Source organism: Paroedura picta, chromosome 1 (assembly GCF_049243985.1).
Source record: "Paroedura picta isolate Pp20150507F chromosome 1, Ppicta_v3.0, whole genome shotgun sequence".
Classification (NCBI taxonomy): domain Eukaryota; kingdom Metazoa; phylum Chordata; class Lepidosauria; order Squamata; family Gekkonidae; genus Paroedura; species Paroedura picta.
Window position 1 is genome coordinate 18539622 of NC_135369.1, and position 17366 is coordinate 18556987.

Consider the following 17366-nt stretch of genomic DNA (forward strand, 5'->3'; position numbering starts at 1 on the left):
AAGTCAAATGGGCCTTAGGAAGTCTGAGCAACAATAAAGCTAGTGGTAGTGACAGCATTCCAGTTGAACTATTCAAAATCTTAAAGGACAATGCAGTAAAAGTGCTACACTCAATATGCCAGCAAATTTGGAAAACTCAACAATGGCCACAGGATTGGAAAAGGTCAGTTTACATCCCAATCCCAAAGAAGGGCAATGCCAAAGAATGTTCAAACTACCGCACCATCGCACTAATTTCTCATGCTAGCAAAGTTATGCTCAAAATCCTACAAGCTAGGCTCCAGCAATATGTGGACCGAGAACTTCCAGAAGTACAGGCAGGATTTCGAAGAGGCAGAGGAACTAGAGATCAAATTGCCAACATACGCTGGATCATGGAGAAAGCTAGGGAGTACCAGAAGAACGTCTACTTCTGCTTCATTGACTATGCTAAAGCCTTTGATTGTGTGGAGCACAACAAATTGTGGCAAGTTCTTAAAGAGATGGGAATACCAGAGCATCTTATTTGTCTCTTGAGAAATTTATATGCAGGTCAAGAAGCAACAGTGAGAACTGAACATGGGATCACTGACTGGTTCAAAATTGAGAAAGGAGTTCGGCAAGGCTGTATACTGTTGCCTTGCCTATTTAACTTGTATGCAGAGCACATCATGAGAAATGCGGGATTAGAGGAGTCACAAATTGGGATCAAGATTGCAGGGAGAAATATCAACAACCTCAGATATGCAGATGATACCACTCTAATGGCAGAAAGTGAAGAGGAACTAAAGAGCCTGTTGATGCGGGTGAAGGAGGAGAGTGCCAAAGTTGGCTTGAAACTCAACATCAAGAAAACAAAGATCATGGCATCCGGCCCTCTCAATTCCTGGCAAATAGAAGGGGAAGAAATGGAGATAGTGACAGATTTTATTTTCCTGGGCTCCAAGATCACTGCAGATGGGGACTGCAGCAAAGAAATTAAAAGACGCTTGCTCCTGGGGAGGAAAGCTATGGCAAATCTAGACAGCATCCTAAAAAGCAGAGACATCACCCTGCCAACAAAAGTGCGTTTAGTCAAGGCTATGGTCTTCCCAGTTGCAATGTATGGCTGCGAAAGTTGGACCATAAGGAAGGCCGAGCGTCAAAGAATTGAGGCTTTTGAACTCTGGTGCTGGAGAAGACTCTTGCGAGTCCCTTGGACTGCAAGGCAAACAAACCGGTCAGTCCTAGAGGAGATCAGCCCTGACTGCTCTTTAGAAGGCCAGATCCTGAAGATGAAACTCAAATATTTTGGCCACCTCATGAGAAGGAAGGACTCCCTGGAGAAGAGCCTAATGCTGGGAGAGATCGAGGGCAAAAGAAGAAGGGGACGACAGAGAATGAGGTGGATGGATGGAGTCACTGAAGCAGTAGGTGCAAACTTAAATGGACTCCGGGGAATGGTAGAGGACAGGAAGGCCTGGAGGATCATTGTCCATGGGGTCGCGATGGGTCGGACACGACTTCGCACATAACAACAACAACAAACACTTCTGAGAGCCAGTTTGGTGTCGTGGTTAGGAGTGCGGACTTCTAATCTGGCATGCCGGGTTCGATTCTGCGCCCCCCCACATGCAACCAGCTGGGTGACCTTGGGCTCACCACAGCACTGATAAAACTGTTCTGACCGAGCAGTGATATCAGGGCTCTCCCAGCCTCACCCACCCCACAGGGTGTCTGTTGTGGGGAGAGGAAAGGGAAGGCGACTGTAAGCCGCTTTGAGCCTCCTTCAGGTAGAGAAAAGCGGCATATAAGAACCAACTCTTCTTCTTCTTCAGTAATATCAGGGCTCTCTCAGCCTCACCCACCCCACAGGGTGTCTGTTGTGGGGAGAGGAAAGGGAAGGCGACTGTAAGCCGCTTTGAGCCTCCTTCAGGTAGGGAAAAGCGGCATATAAGAACCAACTCTTCTTCTTCTTTATCAGCAAAGGTTGGAAAGGTAGGCTGGAAAAATCCCTCATAACTACAAGTGGAATTCACTTTCCCCAAAATCAAGTTGGAAACTAGTTGGTGAACAACACAGAGGCTGAGTTGTTATCAGGAACTCTCATTTTTACTCTCATTCCGGTTTTGCACTTGGCCAGGAAGAAATGTATACCTTCATATCATAAAGCAAGAATAAGACGAAAAATATCTCAAATTTAACATCATAGAACAGACTGAGTAAGAGATATGACCCTTTTTTGCTGTCCAAGAGACCATGAGCTCAGTTTGACTTTGTGTGATCATAACTTACGAGTGAACTGAGGAAGATTTGCGAAACTGGATCATCTCTGCGGTGCTAGTTCTTACTCTGTTCCTGTGATGTTACGGTACAGACATTTTTCATCTTACTTTGCTACATGATGTGAAGATGTGAATTTAAATGAAAGGCCAAAATACATTTCGCGTAGGTAAAATCAACTTCACAGGAACATAGATATGATCATTGAGGTACATGGTTTTCTTCTTTGATGATTCCATCGTCCTGGTTTCCTTTTGTGTCATAGAAACATGGAATCATAGAATCATGGAGTTGGAAGGGGCCATACAGGCCATCTAGTCCAACTCCCTGCTCAACGCAGGATCAACCCTAAGCATCCTAAAGCATCCAAGAAAAGTGTGTATCCAACCTTTGCTTGAAGACTGCCAGTGAGGGGGAGCTCACCACCTCCTTAGGCAGCCTATTCCACTGCTGGAACTACTCTGTGAAAAAATTTATCCTGATATCTAGCCTATATCGTTGTACTTGTAGTTTAAACCCATTACTGCGTGTCCTCTCCTCTGCAGCCAACAGAAACAGCATCCTGCCCTCCTCCAAGTGACAACCTTTCAAATACTTAAAGAGGGCTATCATGTCCCCTCTCAACCTCGTTTTCTCCAGGCTGAACATTCCCAAGTCCCTCAACCTATCTTCATAGGGCTTGGTCCCTTGACCCCAGATCATCTTCGTCACTCTCCTCTGTACCCTTTCAATTTTATCTACGTCCTTCTTGAAGTGAGGAACTGCACACAGTACTCCAGGTGTGGTCTGACCAGTGCCGTATACAATGGGACTATGACATCTTGTGATTTTGATGTGATGCCCCTGTTGATACAGCCCAAAATGGTGTTCGCCTTTTTTACCGCTGCATCACACTGCTTGCTCATGTTTAGTTTACAATCCAAGGTCTCGTTCACACACAGTGTTACCCAGAAGCGTATCCCCCAGCCAGTAGGCATGCTTTTCATTTTTCTGACCCAGATGCAGAACTTTACACTTATCTTGAGAGCCAGCTTGGTGTAGTGGTAAGGAGTGCAGACTTCTAATCTGGCATGCCAGGTTCGATTCTGTGCTCCTCCACATGCAACCAGCTGGGTGACCTTGGGCTCGCCATGGCAATGATAAAACTGTTCTGACAGAGCAGTGATATCTGGGCTCTCTCAGCCTCACCCACCCCACAGGGAGTCTGTTGTGGGGAGAGGAATGGGAAGGCGACTGTAAGCCGCTTTGAGCCTCCTTCGGGTAGGGAAAAGCGGCATATAAGAACCAACTCTTCTTCTTCTTCTTCTTCTTTATTAAATTGCATCTTGTTCTAATTTGCCCATTTTTCCATTGTGTTCAGATCTCGTTGAACTCTGTCTCTATCTTCTGGAGTATATGCCAGTCCTCCCAATTTGGTGTCATCTGCAAACTTGATGAATAGTCTCTCCACCCCCTCATCTAGATCATTAATAAATATGTTAAAAAGTACCAGGCCGAGCCCCGAGCCCTGAGGTACCCCGCTACTCACATCTCTCTTTGAGTGCGGTTCTCTAACCAATTCCCTATCCACCCAACTATCTGAAAATCCAGATTGCAGTCCTTCAACTTATCCATCAGAACATCATGGGGAACCTTACCAAAAGCTTTACTAAAATCCAAGTAAACGACATATTACTCCCATTCAGGAGGTGCTCCACTGGCTGCCCGTTTGTAACCGGGCTCAGCTAAAGGTATTGGCTACAACATACAAAGCCCTCCATGGCCTTGGTCCCTCTTATCTGCAGAAACACCATTAAGCTTATGACCTGCCATGACAGCTTTATTCATCCAAGCAGGGCCTTCTGCAGGGGCCAGCCTGCAAATGGGTAAAATCAACTTTCTGCCTGTGCGCAAACTTTCTCCATGATGGCTCCCACCTTACAGAACAGCCGGCTCTAGTAGGCTCGGAAGATTCCCACCTTCCTGGCTTTCCACAAGCTATGCACAACTGAATTATTCAAGAGGGCCTCTTTACCCAAGCAACAGGATTGCAGTGTACAAAGTGGTTTACAAGCTTACTTGGATAAATGGTTATGAATTGTAATCTATACTGCTGGGCATAGCTTACTGCAGCCTTTCTCAACTTCCTTTATAGCTGAAAAACTCTTGAAAAGTTCCTCAGGCTCTGAGAAACCCCAGAAGAGATGTGATGGTGCAAAATATGGTTGGGAAGCATAGCTGTGGACACAGCTATCTATGCCTCCCCCGGGGACTCGGGTTCTGGACCCGAAGCAAAACATCATCAGGACGTCCTCTCCACCCGCTAGTAGTGGGAGGGAGGGGGGGGGGAGTTGAGCTGCCATTCTTGCCATGCCGGCAATATTGGCAATGTTATTATTGTTTTATGGGGTTTTAATGGGGAATTGCGATATTGTTACCTGCCACGAGCCGCAAGGGAGTGGCGGGCTATAAATCTAATAATAATAATAATAATCCACCCCAGACCCCTCCCCTTCCCACCCTCCTCCAAGCCCATCATGGACCATTTTAGGGGGCGGGTTGGTGGGCTGACATGACCATATATGGTCATGATAAATGTTTAACAATTTTTTTAAAAAATTAAAAAATTAACTCCCACCGATTCAAGAAACCCTTTCCAAGGCCATCAAGAAAGCCTGGCTTCCTGTAAGCAGGGTCCTATTCTGCCACTTAATGTAGAATCAAGAGCCTCTTGTGGCGCAAAGTGGTAAGGCAGCCGTCTGAAAGCTCTGCCCATGAGGCTGGGAGTTCAACCCCAGCAGCCGGCTCAAGGTTGACTCAGCCTTCCATCCTTCCGAGGTCGGTAAAATGAGTACCCAGCTTGCTGGGGGGTAAACGGTAATGACTGGGGAAGGCACTGGCAAACCACCCCGTATTGAGTCTGCCATGAAAACGCTAGAGGGCGTCACCCCAAGGGTCAGACATAACTCGGTGCTTGTATAGGGGATACCTTTACCTTTAAATGTAGAATGATAGAATCATAGAGTTGGAAGGGACCTCCTGGGTCATCTAGTCCAACCCCCTGCACTATGCAGGACCCTCACAACCCTATCACTCATCCACTGTAACCTGCCACCACTTGAATCTTCACAGAATCAGCCTCTCCGTCAGACGGCTATCCAGCCTCTGTTTAAAAATCTCCAAAGATGGAGAATCCACCACCTCCCGAGGAGGCCTGCTCCACTAAGAATATGTCATGTGACTATTTGGGCTATGCTTCAGTTCCTTCTGCATGGTTTACTGAATGCTCCATTTTCTTGACTGCACTCTGCGTAGCCTGCCTTGAATACCTGTGAGAAAACTGGACTACAAACACCACACATAAATGTACTTTAAAAAATATAATGTCCGTGTATTTAAAAGGTATGGAGATTGCAAAGCATAATTTAAAATTCCACAGTCCCAGATTCAATAATAATGCCATTGGCATCTCTAACACGTTTCAAGTGCGTGAAGTTCATTATGGACCCCCTCCCCTTCAGTCTCTACAACCCCCTTGGAGACAGGGCAGAACGTGGTGACTTAGAGCAGGGGTAGTCAACCTGTGGTCCTCCAGATGTCCATGGACCACAACTCCCATGAACCCCTGCCAGCGTTTGCTGGCAGGGGCTCATGGGAATTGTAGTCCATGGACATCTGGAGGACCACCGGTTGACTACCCCTGACTTCGAGACCGAGTAGAAAATAACGAATTCTCCTATCTGATTATCAGCTCTGCCATCAACTCGCTAAGACAGAAGTCGCCCAGCCTCAGGGCAACTGGCAATGGGGGAGGGAAGGTGGTAGCCCCTCCCCCCAGAAAAGGCCCACTGGCTGCCTTTCTGCAGGAAGAGACCCAGAGAGAGCTGGACAGCTGCCAGGCTATGCTGGACAGGAGGGGGCAAGCGTTCCCTTAGACGAAAGCAGCCTAGGAAGAGCTAGCACTCTGCTGTGTCTGCACAAGGTCACCAGGTCATTCCCTGCCTGGGATCACCAATTAAGAAAAGAAAGCCCCCAGGTTGTGTGAAAGACCTGCAGAGAGCTGCTAGTCAATCAGAGGAGAGTCAGGCAGCCTCATGAGTGGGTATGAGCTATTTCCTGTGGCAGAGGGAGTGTTTCTTTGAATGCCAGAATATGAGGGTTGTCAAATCTGCAGTCTGGACACAAAGAAGTTGCCCCTACAGCCCTTCCTGAGTGTTCAGGGGGCTTGCTCCCCTGGGCTGTTGTGCTGATGCCCCGGGTAGGCGGGAGTGCGAGATCCCAAAGAGAAAAAGGCTTGCTTCTCAGAAATTACCTGTACCATTTTGTTGTATCATGTAAACCGCCCTGAGCCTTCGGGGAGGGCGGTATACATATATAAAAATGAATGAATGAACAAACAAACAACATAAACAAAACAAAACTGGTGGGCCCAGCATGTCAACAGAACAGGGAAACAAATCCGTGTGCAAAGCAAGGATTTCTGCAGCGCGTCTCCCTTGGCATGGGGGGAAATATTGGTTTGTATGCTTTGAATAAAGATGATCCAGCCTCTCAACAGCAAACAACTCAGACTGATCAGACCTGACCACGCTCATTGCAGGGAATGTTGAGGGCAACATCAGCATCAATTACCAGCGAGGGAGGAAGACCAGGGGGATGGGAAACAGGTCTGATCGAGAGCCCTTTGCCGTATCCTGGAGAGGTAAAAGGAGGCTTGAGGGGGCTGAATGACATGAGGCATCCATTTAGAAATCCCAATTCTTCCCACACCAAACTTTCCAATGCAGTGTGAGAAGGGAAGCTGTGACCTGGATGGCGCAGGGTAGCCTGATTTTGTCATATCTTGTAAGCTTAGCTACATCAGCCTTGGTAAGTATTTGGATGGGACATTGCTATGGAAATCCAGGGTTGATCTGCAGCAGTGGTTCTCAACCTTCCTGATGCCGCGACCCTTTAATACAGATCTTCATGTTGCGGTGACCCCCCCCCCCAGCATAAAATTATGCAAGTGTTCTTTCACAGACCAATGGTGTGAAGATCCATGGTTCATGATTGTATATAAATTGGTTTTTCCCCAGGATTTCTCAGTTCAGTTCTGCCTCTTGACCCACCATGCCGATCTCGCTCTTTTCCACTGCTCCAGACAGATGAATGTTCTATCTTGATCTACCCCACAAGGCTGTTGTGTGATTCCCCCCTCCTGCCCGGCCAAGCTGCTTGCCCTGTTGTGACCCCCGTGAAAGGGTCGTTCAACCCCTAAAGGGGGTCCCAACCCCCAGGTTGAAATCCATTGCTATACATAGAGAGGCAACGGCAGACCATCTCTTGCCTTGATAACCCTATGAGGGACCACCATAAATCAGCTTGAAGTTGCTCTTTACACCCCCACTTTATTATTCACATTTTTTTAAGTTCCCAATTCTGAACCTCCACTTGGCCATTGACTGACCTTAGGCCAGGCACACAGCCTCAGTGTAGTCCCTAGCAGCTCAGGGCGGTGAACAGCAGTAGCCCATTATATAACCATTAAAAAGACATTGATAAAAGCTTTAAGCACGTAATAAAATCGAAAACTCCATGCATCTCTTTCTTTCAGAAGTAATTTCTTTCAGATGTAAACTGTCAGTAGCGATTCTCCGTGAAGGCTTATCCCGGGGAGGCCCCAACTGATGTTCTACCTCACAGGGTTGTTGTGAGAAGACAATGGGAGGAGAAAGCAACAATGTCAGCCACTTTGGCTCCTCACTGGGGAGAAGTGCATTTCTTTATCTAGATTTAAATAAATAAATTACTAAGAGTCAGCATGGCTTTCTCAAGAACAAGTCATGTCAGACAGACTAAATGTATCTCTTTTTTTTTGAGAAAGTTACTCCCTTGCTGGATCAGGGGAATGCTGTGGACATTGTTTATCTTGATTACAGTAAAACTTTTATTTATTTACTTATTATATTTATATACCGCCCTCCCCGGGGGCTCAGGGCAGTTTACATAAGAACAAACAACAATACATAAACCAATCTATAAACATGTGAATTTTACAATAATAACTAACGGTTGTAACTGTATAACAATGTAACAGTATAAATAATATAGACCATACAACAATGCAACAATACAAATAGGTCCAGAGCATGTTGGTGGAATTCTGAGGGGGGGCAGGGGGGAGCAGGGGCCTTTCAGTCGCTGTTGATTGTGTCTGGTCTCAACCAAATGCCTGGCGGAAGAGCTCCTTTTTGCAGGCCCTGCAAAACTGCTTAAGCTCCGTCAGGGCCCTGATCTCCTCCGGGAGCTCGTTCCACCAAGCGGGGGCCAGAAGAGAGAATGCTCTGGCCCTGGTTGAGACCAGGCGGACTTCTTTAGGGCCAGGGATCCTTAGCTGGTTGTTGGCAGTGGAGCGCAGAGCTGTTTTGGGGGCATAGGAGGGGAGGTGATCCCTCAGGTACACTGGGCCCTGACCGCATATAGCCTTGAAGGTAATTACCAGAACCTTTAGTCTGATAAGTTTGATAAGGTTCTGCATGAAATTCTTATTGGGAAGCTGGTAAAATGCGGTATGGATCCTATTACTGTTAGGTGGATTGAGAACTGGTTGACATTGCACTCAAAGGGTGCTTGTAAATGGTTCATCATCTTCTTGGAGAGGAGTGACAAGCAGAGTGCCTCAGGGCTCTGTCCTGGGCCCTGTGTTGTTCAACATATTCAAAAATGATTTGGATAAATCAATAGGACAGGGTGCTTATTAAATTTGCAGGTGATACTAAACTGGGAGGGGTAGCAAGCACACGAGAAGACAGAATCAGGATGCATTTAGGTAGGAAAAATCAAATGCTTCACTTGTCTTGGCAGTAGTACACGTGAAAAGGATCTGGGGGTCTTAATAGACCATACACTGAACATGAGCCAACAGTGTGACCCGGTAGCTAAAAAGGCAAACGGGATTTTGGGCTGTATGAAAAGAAATATAGTGTCCAGGTCACGTGAGGTGATATCATCACTTTACTCCATTCTGGTTTGAACTCACTTAGAGTCCTGTGTTCAGTTTCAGACACCACAACTGAAGAAAGATGTAGAGAAACTGGAGTGTGTCCAGAGGAGGGCTACAAAGATGGTGAGGGGTTTGGAGACCAAGTCATATGAGGAAAGGTTGAGGGAGCTTGGTCTGTTTAGTCTGGAGAGAAGATGACTAAGAGGTGATATGATATCCATCTTCAAATAATTTAAGGGCTGTCAGAGGATGGAGCAGAGTTGTTTTCTGTTGCCCCAGAGGATCAGACCAAAACCCATGGGTTGAAATTAATTCAAAATAATTTTTGGCTATACACCTGCAAAGAGTTCCTGACAGTTAGAACGGTTCCTCAGTGGAACAGGCTTCCTCAAGAGGTAGTGAATTCTCCTTTGGAAGTTTTTAATCAGAGGCTAGAGAGTTATGTGACAGAAATGCTGATTTTATGAACTTAGGCAGATTGTGTGTGGGTGGGCAGGAAAGGATATGACAGTGTTTGTTTCTTGTGACCTTCCTTGTATACCTAGGGAATTGCTAATTGCCACTGTGGGATGGTAGGTGAATTTCCTCCAGGCTAGGCTGGATTCTGGAGATTTTTGGTAAGGGGGATCATTTGGGCATGAAATTGGGGTCACTGTGGGTAGGCAGGTAGTTGTGAGTGCCTTCATTGTGCAGGGGGTTGAACTAGATGGCCCTGGAGGTCCCTTCCAACTCTATGATTCCAAACGCTATTACTCAGGGCCAAAAGTTTGGCACCAGAAAGCAGAAGTTCACCAGGAAGAGAACGGAAATCCCCACCACCAGCAGCATGCTACTTCTCAGCTTTGCATTTAAGTACGTAGGTCCTTTCCTGCTCTCTCAAGCTCAGCCAGCAGCATGCAGGGAAACTAATTCACAGCCCTTCATGACCCAAGGCTCATGCCAAGTAGAACAGGAAACTATTGGTCTAAATTCCAGCAAGCTCACATTATTTCAGAACAGAGAAGATTTCCCAATTGTTTACTTTCCTCACTTAGGAGTCCCCCACTTGTGGAAGAGAACAAGGTAGATCCAACAATACATCTCTGCACATGGGGAACTTCCACAGCTCTTTCTGAAGCAGCCAGAAATTGTACGAACTTAGGCAGATGGTGAGTGGGCGGGCAGGAAGGGATGTGCCAGCGTTTGTCTCTTGTGACCTTCCTTGTATACCTAGGTAAAGGTAAAGGTATCCCCTGTGCAAGCACCGAGTCATGTCTGACCCTTGGGGTGACGCCCTCTAGCGTTTTCATGGCAGACTCAATACGGGGTGGTTTGCCAGTGCCTTCCCCAGTCATTACCGTTTACCCCCCAGCAAGCTGGGTACTCATTTTACCGACCTCGGAAGGATGGAAGGCTGAGTCAACCTTGAGCCGGCTGCTGGGATTGAACTCCCAACCTCATGGGCAGACAGCTTCAGGCAGCATATCGCTGCCTTACCACTCTGCGCCACAAGAGGCTCATCTTGTATACCTAGGGAATTGCTAATTGCCACTGTGGGATGGTAGGTAAATTTTCTCCTAGCCAGGCTGGATTCTGGAGATTTTGGGTGGAGAGATCACTTAGGCATGAAATTGGGGTCACTGTGGGTGGGCAGGTAGTTGTGAGTTCCTACATTGTGCAGAGGTTGGACTAGATCAGTGGTCCCCAACCTTTCTGAGGCTGGGGACCGGCAGGGCAACTGCCTTGCCCGCACATCGCGCATGCGCGGCCGAAATCGCGCATGCGCAAAAGTGTCGCACGTGCACAATGCGCCCTGATTCCCTCTCCCCGCCCTCCTGCAGTAAGAAGCTTCCCGGGCCGCAAGCTTGCGGCCTGGGAAGTTTTTTGCTGCGGGGGGCGGGGAGAGGGAGCCGCGGCCCGGCGCCATGGCCTTTGCAGCCCGGCACCGGGCCGCGGCCCACAGGTTGGGGACCACTGCGACTAGATGACCCTGGAGATCCCTTCAAACTCTATAATTCTATGGCTCCCTAAATCCTGGTTCAGGGAGGGGGATTAGGAGGATTACAGCAATTCCAAATCTAAATTTGCTCCTTTGGCTGCTACACCACAACCACTCTGCCTAGGCAAAAGTACCTAGAGGCTTCTCCTACCTCACAAAGTGCATGTTGTGGGGAGAGGAAGGGAAGGTGATGATCAGCTGCTTTGAGACTCCTTAGGTAGAAAAAAAGCAGGCTATAAAAACTTAAAGCAAGGTATAAAAACTCATGGAAAACTCATGTTGAAAGCAGCAAAGCACCAGCTTAATGGTGGGGGTGGTGGAATAAGAGAAGAAGAAGAAGAAGAGTTGGTTCTTATATGCCGCTTTTCCCTACCCGAAGGAGGCTCAAAGCGGCTTACAGTCGCCTTCCCTTTCCACTCCCCACAACAGACACCCAGTGGGATGGGTGAGGCTGAGAGAGCCCTGATATCAGTGCCCGGTCAGAACAGCTTTATCAGTGCTGTGGCGAGCCCAAGGTCACCCAGCTGGTTGCATGTGGGGGAGCGCAGAATCGAACCTGGCATGCCAGATTAGAAGTCCACACTCCTAACCACTACACCAAACTGGCTCTTAGAGAAATAAGTATTTTCAAGAGCTTAAGAGGTTTGAAAACTAGAAAGAGAGTGCATGTGCGGAGGTGTATGGAACATTTCCATCATGTTCCCCCAAGATTTCTTAAAACCGCCAAGAGCCGTAGGGAAGGGCGGTATAAAAATCTAAATAAATAAATAAAAGCCTTTGTCTTAATTATTACCACTGGGCCAAACTCTATTCCAAGGCAAGGATTTTAAAGACAGGGCCAATTCATAAGCTCAGAGCCAAAAATCAGCTTCCGTGATGTCGCCTTCCATCTTTGAAGAACAGTCTCATATTTTAAGCATTAAAGCCATGTGCTGCTTTATGCTCAAGTCCAGCACAGCTTCTAAACTCCTAAAAGTTCAGCATAGCTTCTAGCCCAAGGCAGAACTGCCAAAGCATCAAGGAACAAAGGGCAGGCATCTCCCCTGCTGAGAGTCTGAAGGTCAGCTCCAATCTCCACACAGGGTACAACCAGCAGATTGTAGGCACAAAGCAGGCTGCCATGAGCCAGGGATAGAAACAACCTGCCCAAGCAGGGCCTGTTACTTGGATATGTCAGGTTCTAGAAATCATGCCTTTAGCTTCTGCTGTTGGGGCAACCCAGCTCTGCTTCCTGACCCACCAAGTTCCCCCTTCCACCTACAACAGTCTCAGATTTCCATTGTCTCAAAAATCAGTATGTCCAAGACCAAGCTCCTCCTCTTTCCTCCTCATAGATTGTTCGATGCCTATCTACAGTGCCGTGATGTGCGTGGCAAAGCTCTGATCTCATTGGCTGCCGATATCAAGGCTGTTGCCCAGTCACTTTCCTATTCGCAACAGCGCAAATAAGATTGCAACCTCTCTGCTCTTCTGTTGCCACACGTCAGCGCTCTCATCTCTACCCTGCGCTCCGGCCACACCAGAAGCTTCCTATCTGCTCCCAGTACCCAAAGGAGTATACCCTACAGCAGGGGTAGTCAACCTGTGGTCCTCCAGATGTCCATGGACCACAATTGCCATGAGCCCCTGCCAGCATTTGCTGGCAGGGGCTCATGGGAATTGTAGTCCATGGACATCTGGAGGACCACAGGTTGACTACCCCTGCCCTACAGCATTTCCTAATCCTTGCAGCTATGCCCCCCACAAACCCCAGGTTGCAACCATCTCTCTTCCAGTTCCACCACCCTCCTGCTCCTTCAAACAACTCTGCACTTTCCAGTGTAAATATCTCACCAACGACCTCTTGGGACCCTTGCAAGATGAACACATGCAGCTGCCTATTGCAGTCTATCAGGCCATGAGTTCAGCAAGGCCAGTATCATCCACTCAAGACAGGCAGTAGCTCTCCAAGGTGCCAGGATGCAGTCTTTCACCTCCTACCTGTTCCTTTTAACTGGAGAGGTGGGGATTGAACCTGAGGCCTTCTGCCTACCAAGTAGATCCTCCGCCAGTAAGCCACAGCCTCTCCCTACTTATTTACTTCAAACCTTTCCCGAAACATCATGGTCTTCTGCAAAAACCATCACTGGCTCTGCGGGACCCTGCCAGCTACCGCCCAGTCTCACATCTTGCATTTCTGGGAAAGGTGGTAGAAAGGGCTGCCATGGACCAGCTCTTAGCACTCTTGGAAGAAACTTTGGCTCTTGATCTATACCAAACCCAGAGAAACAGACCTATCCAATGGCAATACAATAAATATATTCATAAAAGAAAGAAAAGTGTCCTTTTTGTGTAGTTTTCCTTACTTCTTTATTCTGTAGGACTTCTGTCAAAACGGAATTTTATAAGTATTGACACAGACCGGTATCCCCATACCTATGTGAGCCTGTGGCCAGTATTATACTATCATTATATATATAAGGTTTAAATTCTCAATACTTATAAAATTGATAAATATACTGAACTCGGAGGACTTGTCACTGATGAAAGAATCTCACTGAACACGGATATTACCTGGATTCCGTTTTGACTGTCCTCGGACCACCGGGCCTTGGTGATCCGTGCAACAGTCACTTCCCGATTAGACTGCTGTAAACTGGCTCTATGCTGGCCTTCCCTTGTCTGACCCTGAAATTGCAGCTGATGCAAAATGCAGCTGAGAGGGTCCTCGTGAGGTCATCTTGGAGCCTATGTGCAGCCTATATTGAGGCAACTGCATTGGTTGCCAATTGGCTTCTGGTTCAGGTTGAAGGTTCTTACCTTTAAGGCCATCCACAGCCTGGGTTACACCTATCTGAGGGCCTGCTTGAGTGGGCATCCTGCAGATAGTGATTTTACCACCATCTGGGTTTTGGTCTTTGTTGTGGGTATTGTTTTTATGTGGGGTTTTTAAAGTGGTAGTAGAAGTTCTCTTGCGAGCCCCTTGGAGATGAAGATGAAATTCAAATACTTTGGCCATCTCATGAGAAGGAAGGACTCCCTGGAGAAGAGCCTAATGCTGAGAGTGATTGAGGGCAAAAGAAGAAGGGGACGACAGATAATGAGGTGGCTGGATGGAGTCACTGAAGCAGTCGATGCAAACTTAAATGGACTCCGGGGAATGGTGGAGGACAGGAAGGCCTGGCGGATCATTGTCCATGGGGTCGCAATGGGTCGGACACAACTTTGCACCTAACAACAACAAAAAGTTCTTATATGTCGCTTTTCTCTACCTGAAGGAGTCTCAAAGTGGCTTCCATTCGTCTTCCTCTCCCCACAACAGACAACCTGTGAGGTGGGTGAGGCTGAAAGAGCTCTGAAATTACTGCTTGATCACAACAGCTTTATCAGTGCTGTGGCAAACCCAAGGTCACCTAGCTGATCCACACTCCTAACCACTACACCAAGCTGGCTCTATGTAAACCATGAGTCGGTTGGGTCCAAGGGAGGTTGTTAACAAATACAATTATAAATAAATTAAATAAATAAAACATTTGGCACCACTCTCCTGAAATTTAACCATGCTCACCCCACATCGCCCATCATCCCCCCCTCCTTTTCCTTCCCAAATGTCCATTAGTTCTACTGCATAAGTGCCTTGGAGCTGAGACCTGTTGTTTTACCACAACGCTGTAAATCACTGGGCACATTCCTGATACTAACCATAGAGAAGGAACTTCCGTCTGTTGTCTCCCCACATTATAATGCCAATAGCAAGCTCTTGGGGGGTAGGATTTTTCACTTATTGTATAAAGTACACAGGGTGCTATTTCAACACCAAAGTAAACAAAGCAGAAAAAGCTGACTAACAAAAAAAAAAATTAAGATACAATGGTCTGTCCAGCACTGAAGCTGCTGTAGCAGTCAAGGCAGGAGGTGGTCACTGTTCTTGCTAAATAGTGATTGTCCTTTCATTGAAGGAATTATTATAACACTAGAAACCTGAAAAAAACACTCCAATGAAGGAGCATGCTTCAAAAGACAGTACAGACACCCCCTGACACACAGCCCTGCGTGGATCTCAAGAGCTGCTAAAGAGAACCTAGCCCTCATGAATGCAGACAACTATATTAAAGCACAAATGTAACAGAGATCTGTTTTTTAAAAAAACTGGAAAAGGCAGCAGGCAGAAGCCTCAGTTCTTAATCCCAGCTGTACCAGAAATCTTCTTGAATAGCCTACTATTCCCAGCAGCAAATAAAATTATTGCAAAGATAAACGCGATCAAAACAGTGATGCATCCCACAGGCAGCAAGGTTTATGGGACTAGGGGCGAAGGGGAGGAAAGCAACTACTTTGGACAAGCAAAAGGAAGGGATGGCAGCAAAGCCACGGAGAAAGGGAAGGGCTCGGGGTCTGGGAATGCAACACAGGAGCCTGAGAACCAGAGGGAACCCCCAGGGGCAGGAAGGGCCTTAAGCCCGGGGGGGGGGGGGGGAGAAAAGAACGAGAGCCGCAGGGGTGGCCAAACTGTGGCTTTCCAGATGCCCATGGACTACAATTCCCATGAACCCCTGCTGATAGGACTCATGGGAATTGTAGTCCATAGACATCCGGATAGCCAGTTTGGCCACCCTTGAGTCAGCAGGCTTTGATGAAGTGCTGAGGACAGGTATGCCTGCCAGGCGGGCGGGGCCTGTGGCCTTGGGAGACGCCCCAGGGAGCCAGCAGGGCGCACGTGGCGAGGGGGCGGGGGTCGGGCTGGCCAGGGAGTCAGCGGGCCAGTCCAGGCAGGGGATCCTGCCGGGGGATCGGTCGGGTCCCCCGTGGGGCGTCGCACGGGCCGTATGCAACGAGGAGGGCTTCCCCGATGTGGGGCCGGGAGGGGTCCCGCCGTTTCTTCCCCCGCACCCGGCACCGGCGAGCCTCCCCTCCCCTGCCAGACGGGCCCCACACTCACCGCCCTCCCGCTGCCGCCATCTTGGATCCGGGTCGGCGCCTGCCCGCCCCGAGCGCGGCGATGTCATTGGCTCTTCTAGGCTGGCCCCGCCTCTCCCGCTCCTCCAATCGCGGGGCGCGACGCAACTCGCCGTGCGCCTTGTTTATTCATGGGCGGCCTCGTCTTCTCTTGATGTGGCCCAGGCGCCAGGGCGGGGTGGAGAGGGGTGCCAACCTCCCGGTGGAGCCTGGATACCCCCTGGACTTATGCCTGATCTCCAGACTAACGAGGTCAGCTCCCCTGGAGAAAATGGCTACCTTGGAGAGTGGACTCTGTAGTGTTGTTGTCCACTGAGGTCCCCCCCATCAAAGTATCCAGGTGATTCCCAACCCAGAGCTGGCAACCCTAAGCGGAGACCATAGTCTTTTTCTGAGTAAAAGCCAGTCGGGCACCTGGGGCCTCCAGGGAGGGGAAGATGCAACGTCTTACATTTATTTCCGCATTTAAGGCAAAGACCGCCAGGAGTTTTCTGTGGTCTTTCCCGAAAAGGGATTTGAGCCTTACTGGTGTAAAGATTAATTAGGGGCAAGTGCTGGAATTAGTTAATAACTACGGGATTTAATTGATGGTATTGTGCCCAGGGCCGGTTTATCCAGCGTCAGAGTACCATTAAAATCCATGCAGCACATACCAGCAGCCCCATGCTTCCAAATGCCCCACACTGTGCCTTCCCCGCCATGGGCCTCTCTCCTCCGCCCCTTTCCCTCTTTAAAGACACTTGGAGTGAGACCCCTGTCCACTGGGGTGGCCCCTCTGCCCCAGTCTGGCTGCTCCCGCTACAGTTGTACTCTGCCTGGACCCCGCAAATCCTTCAGCCGCTCCTGATGGTGCCTAAAAGCAGGAGTAGTCAACCTGTGGTCCTCCAGATGTCCATGGACTACAATTCCCATGAGCCCCTGCCAGCGTTTGCTGGCAGCGGCTCATGGGAATTGTAGTCAACGGACATCTGGAGGACCACAGGTTGACTACCCCTGCCTAAAAGGGCTGTGCGTGACTCCAAGCCAGCACTCTCTGAGGCAGCATGAGCATATCTTACTGTCAGGTGCAGAATTTTCCTTTAAAATGTTTTATTTAAATCATGTAATATCTAATCTGGCCTTTACCTGGATGGTCCAAGCAAGCCCCAATTCACCATCTAAGCAAAGCCGGCCCTGGTTAGGACTTGGATGGGAGACCTTCAAGGAAATCCAGGGTCACAACGCAGAGACAGCAGATGGCACATCACC

The 17366-nt window shown here is 48.4% G+C and overlaps 1 protein-coding gene across 2 annotated transcripts in view; it reads right to left on the reverse strand.

Moving 5' to 3' along the window:
* The window catches only part of GANAB (glucosidase II alpha subunit), a 53208-nt gene extending 37022 nt beyond the window's left edge, over positions 1 to 16186 (reverse strand). For both annotated transcript variants that reach the window (XM_077324432.1, XM_077324424.1), the window contains exon 1: positions 16102 to 16186. In XM_077324432.1, the coding sequence (XP_077180547.1) occupies positions 16102 to 16121 (20 nt within the window). In that variant the 5' untranslated portion in view covers positions 16122 to 16186. The remainder of the gene's footprint in view (positions 1 to 16101) is intronic.
* Between the last annotated feature and the right edge of the window lie 1180 nt (positions 16187 to 17366).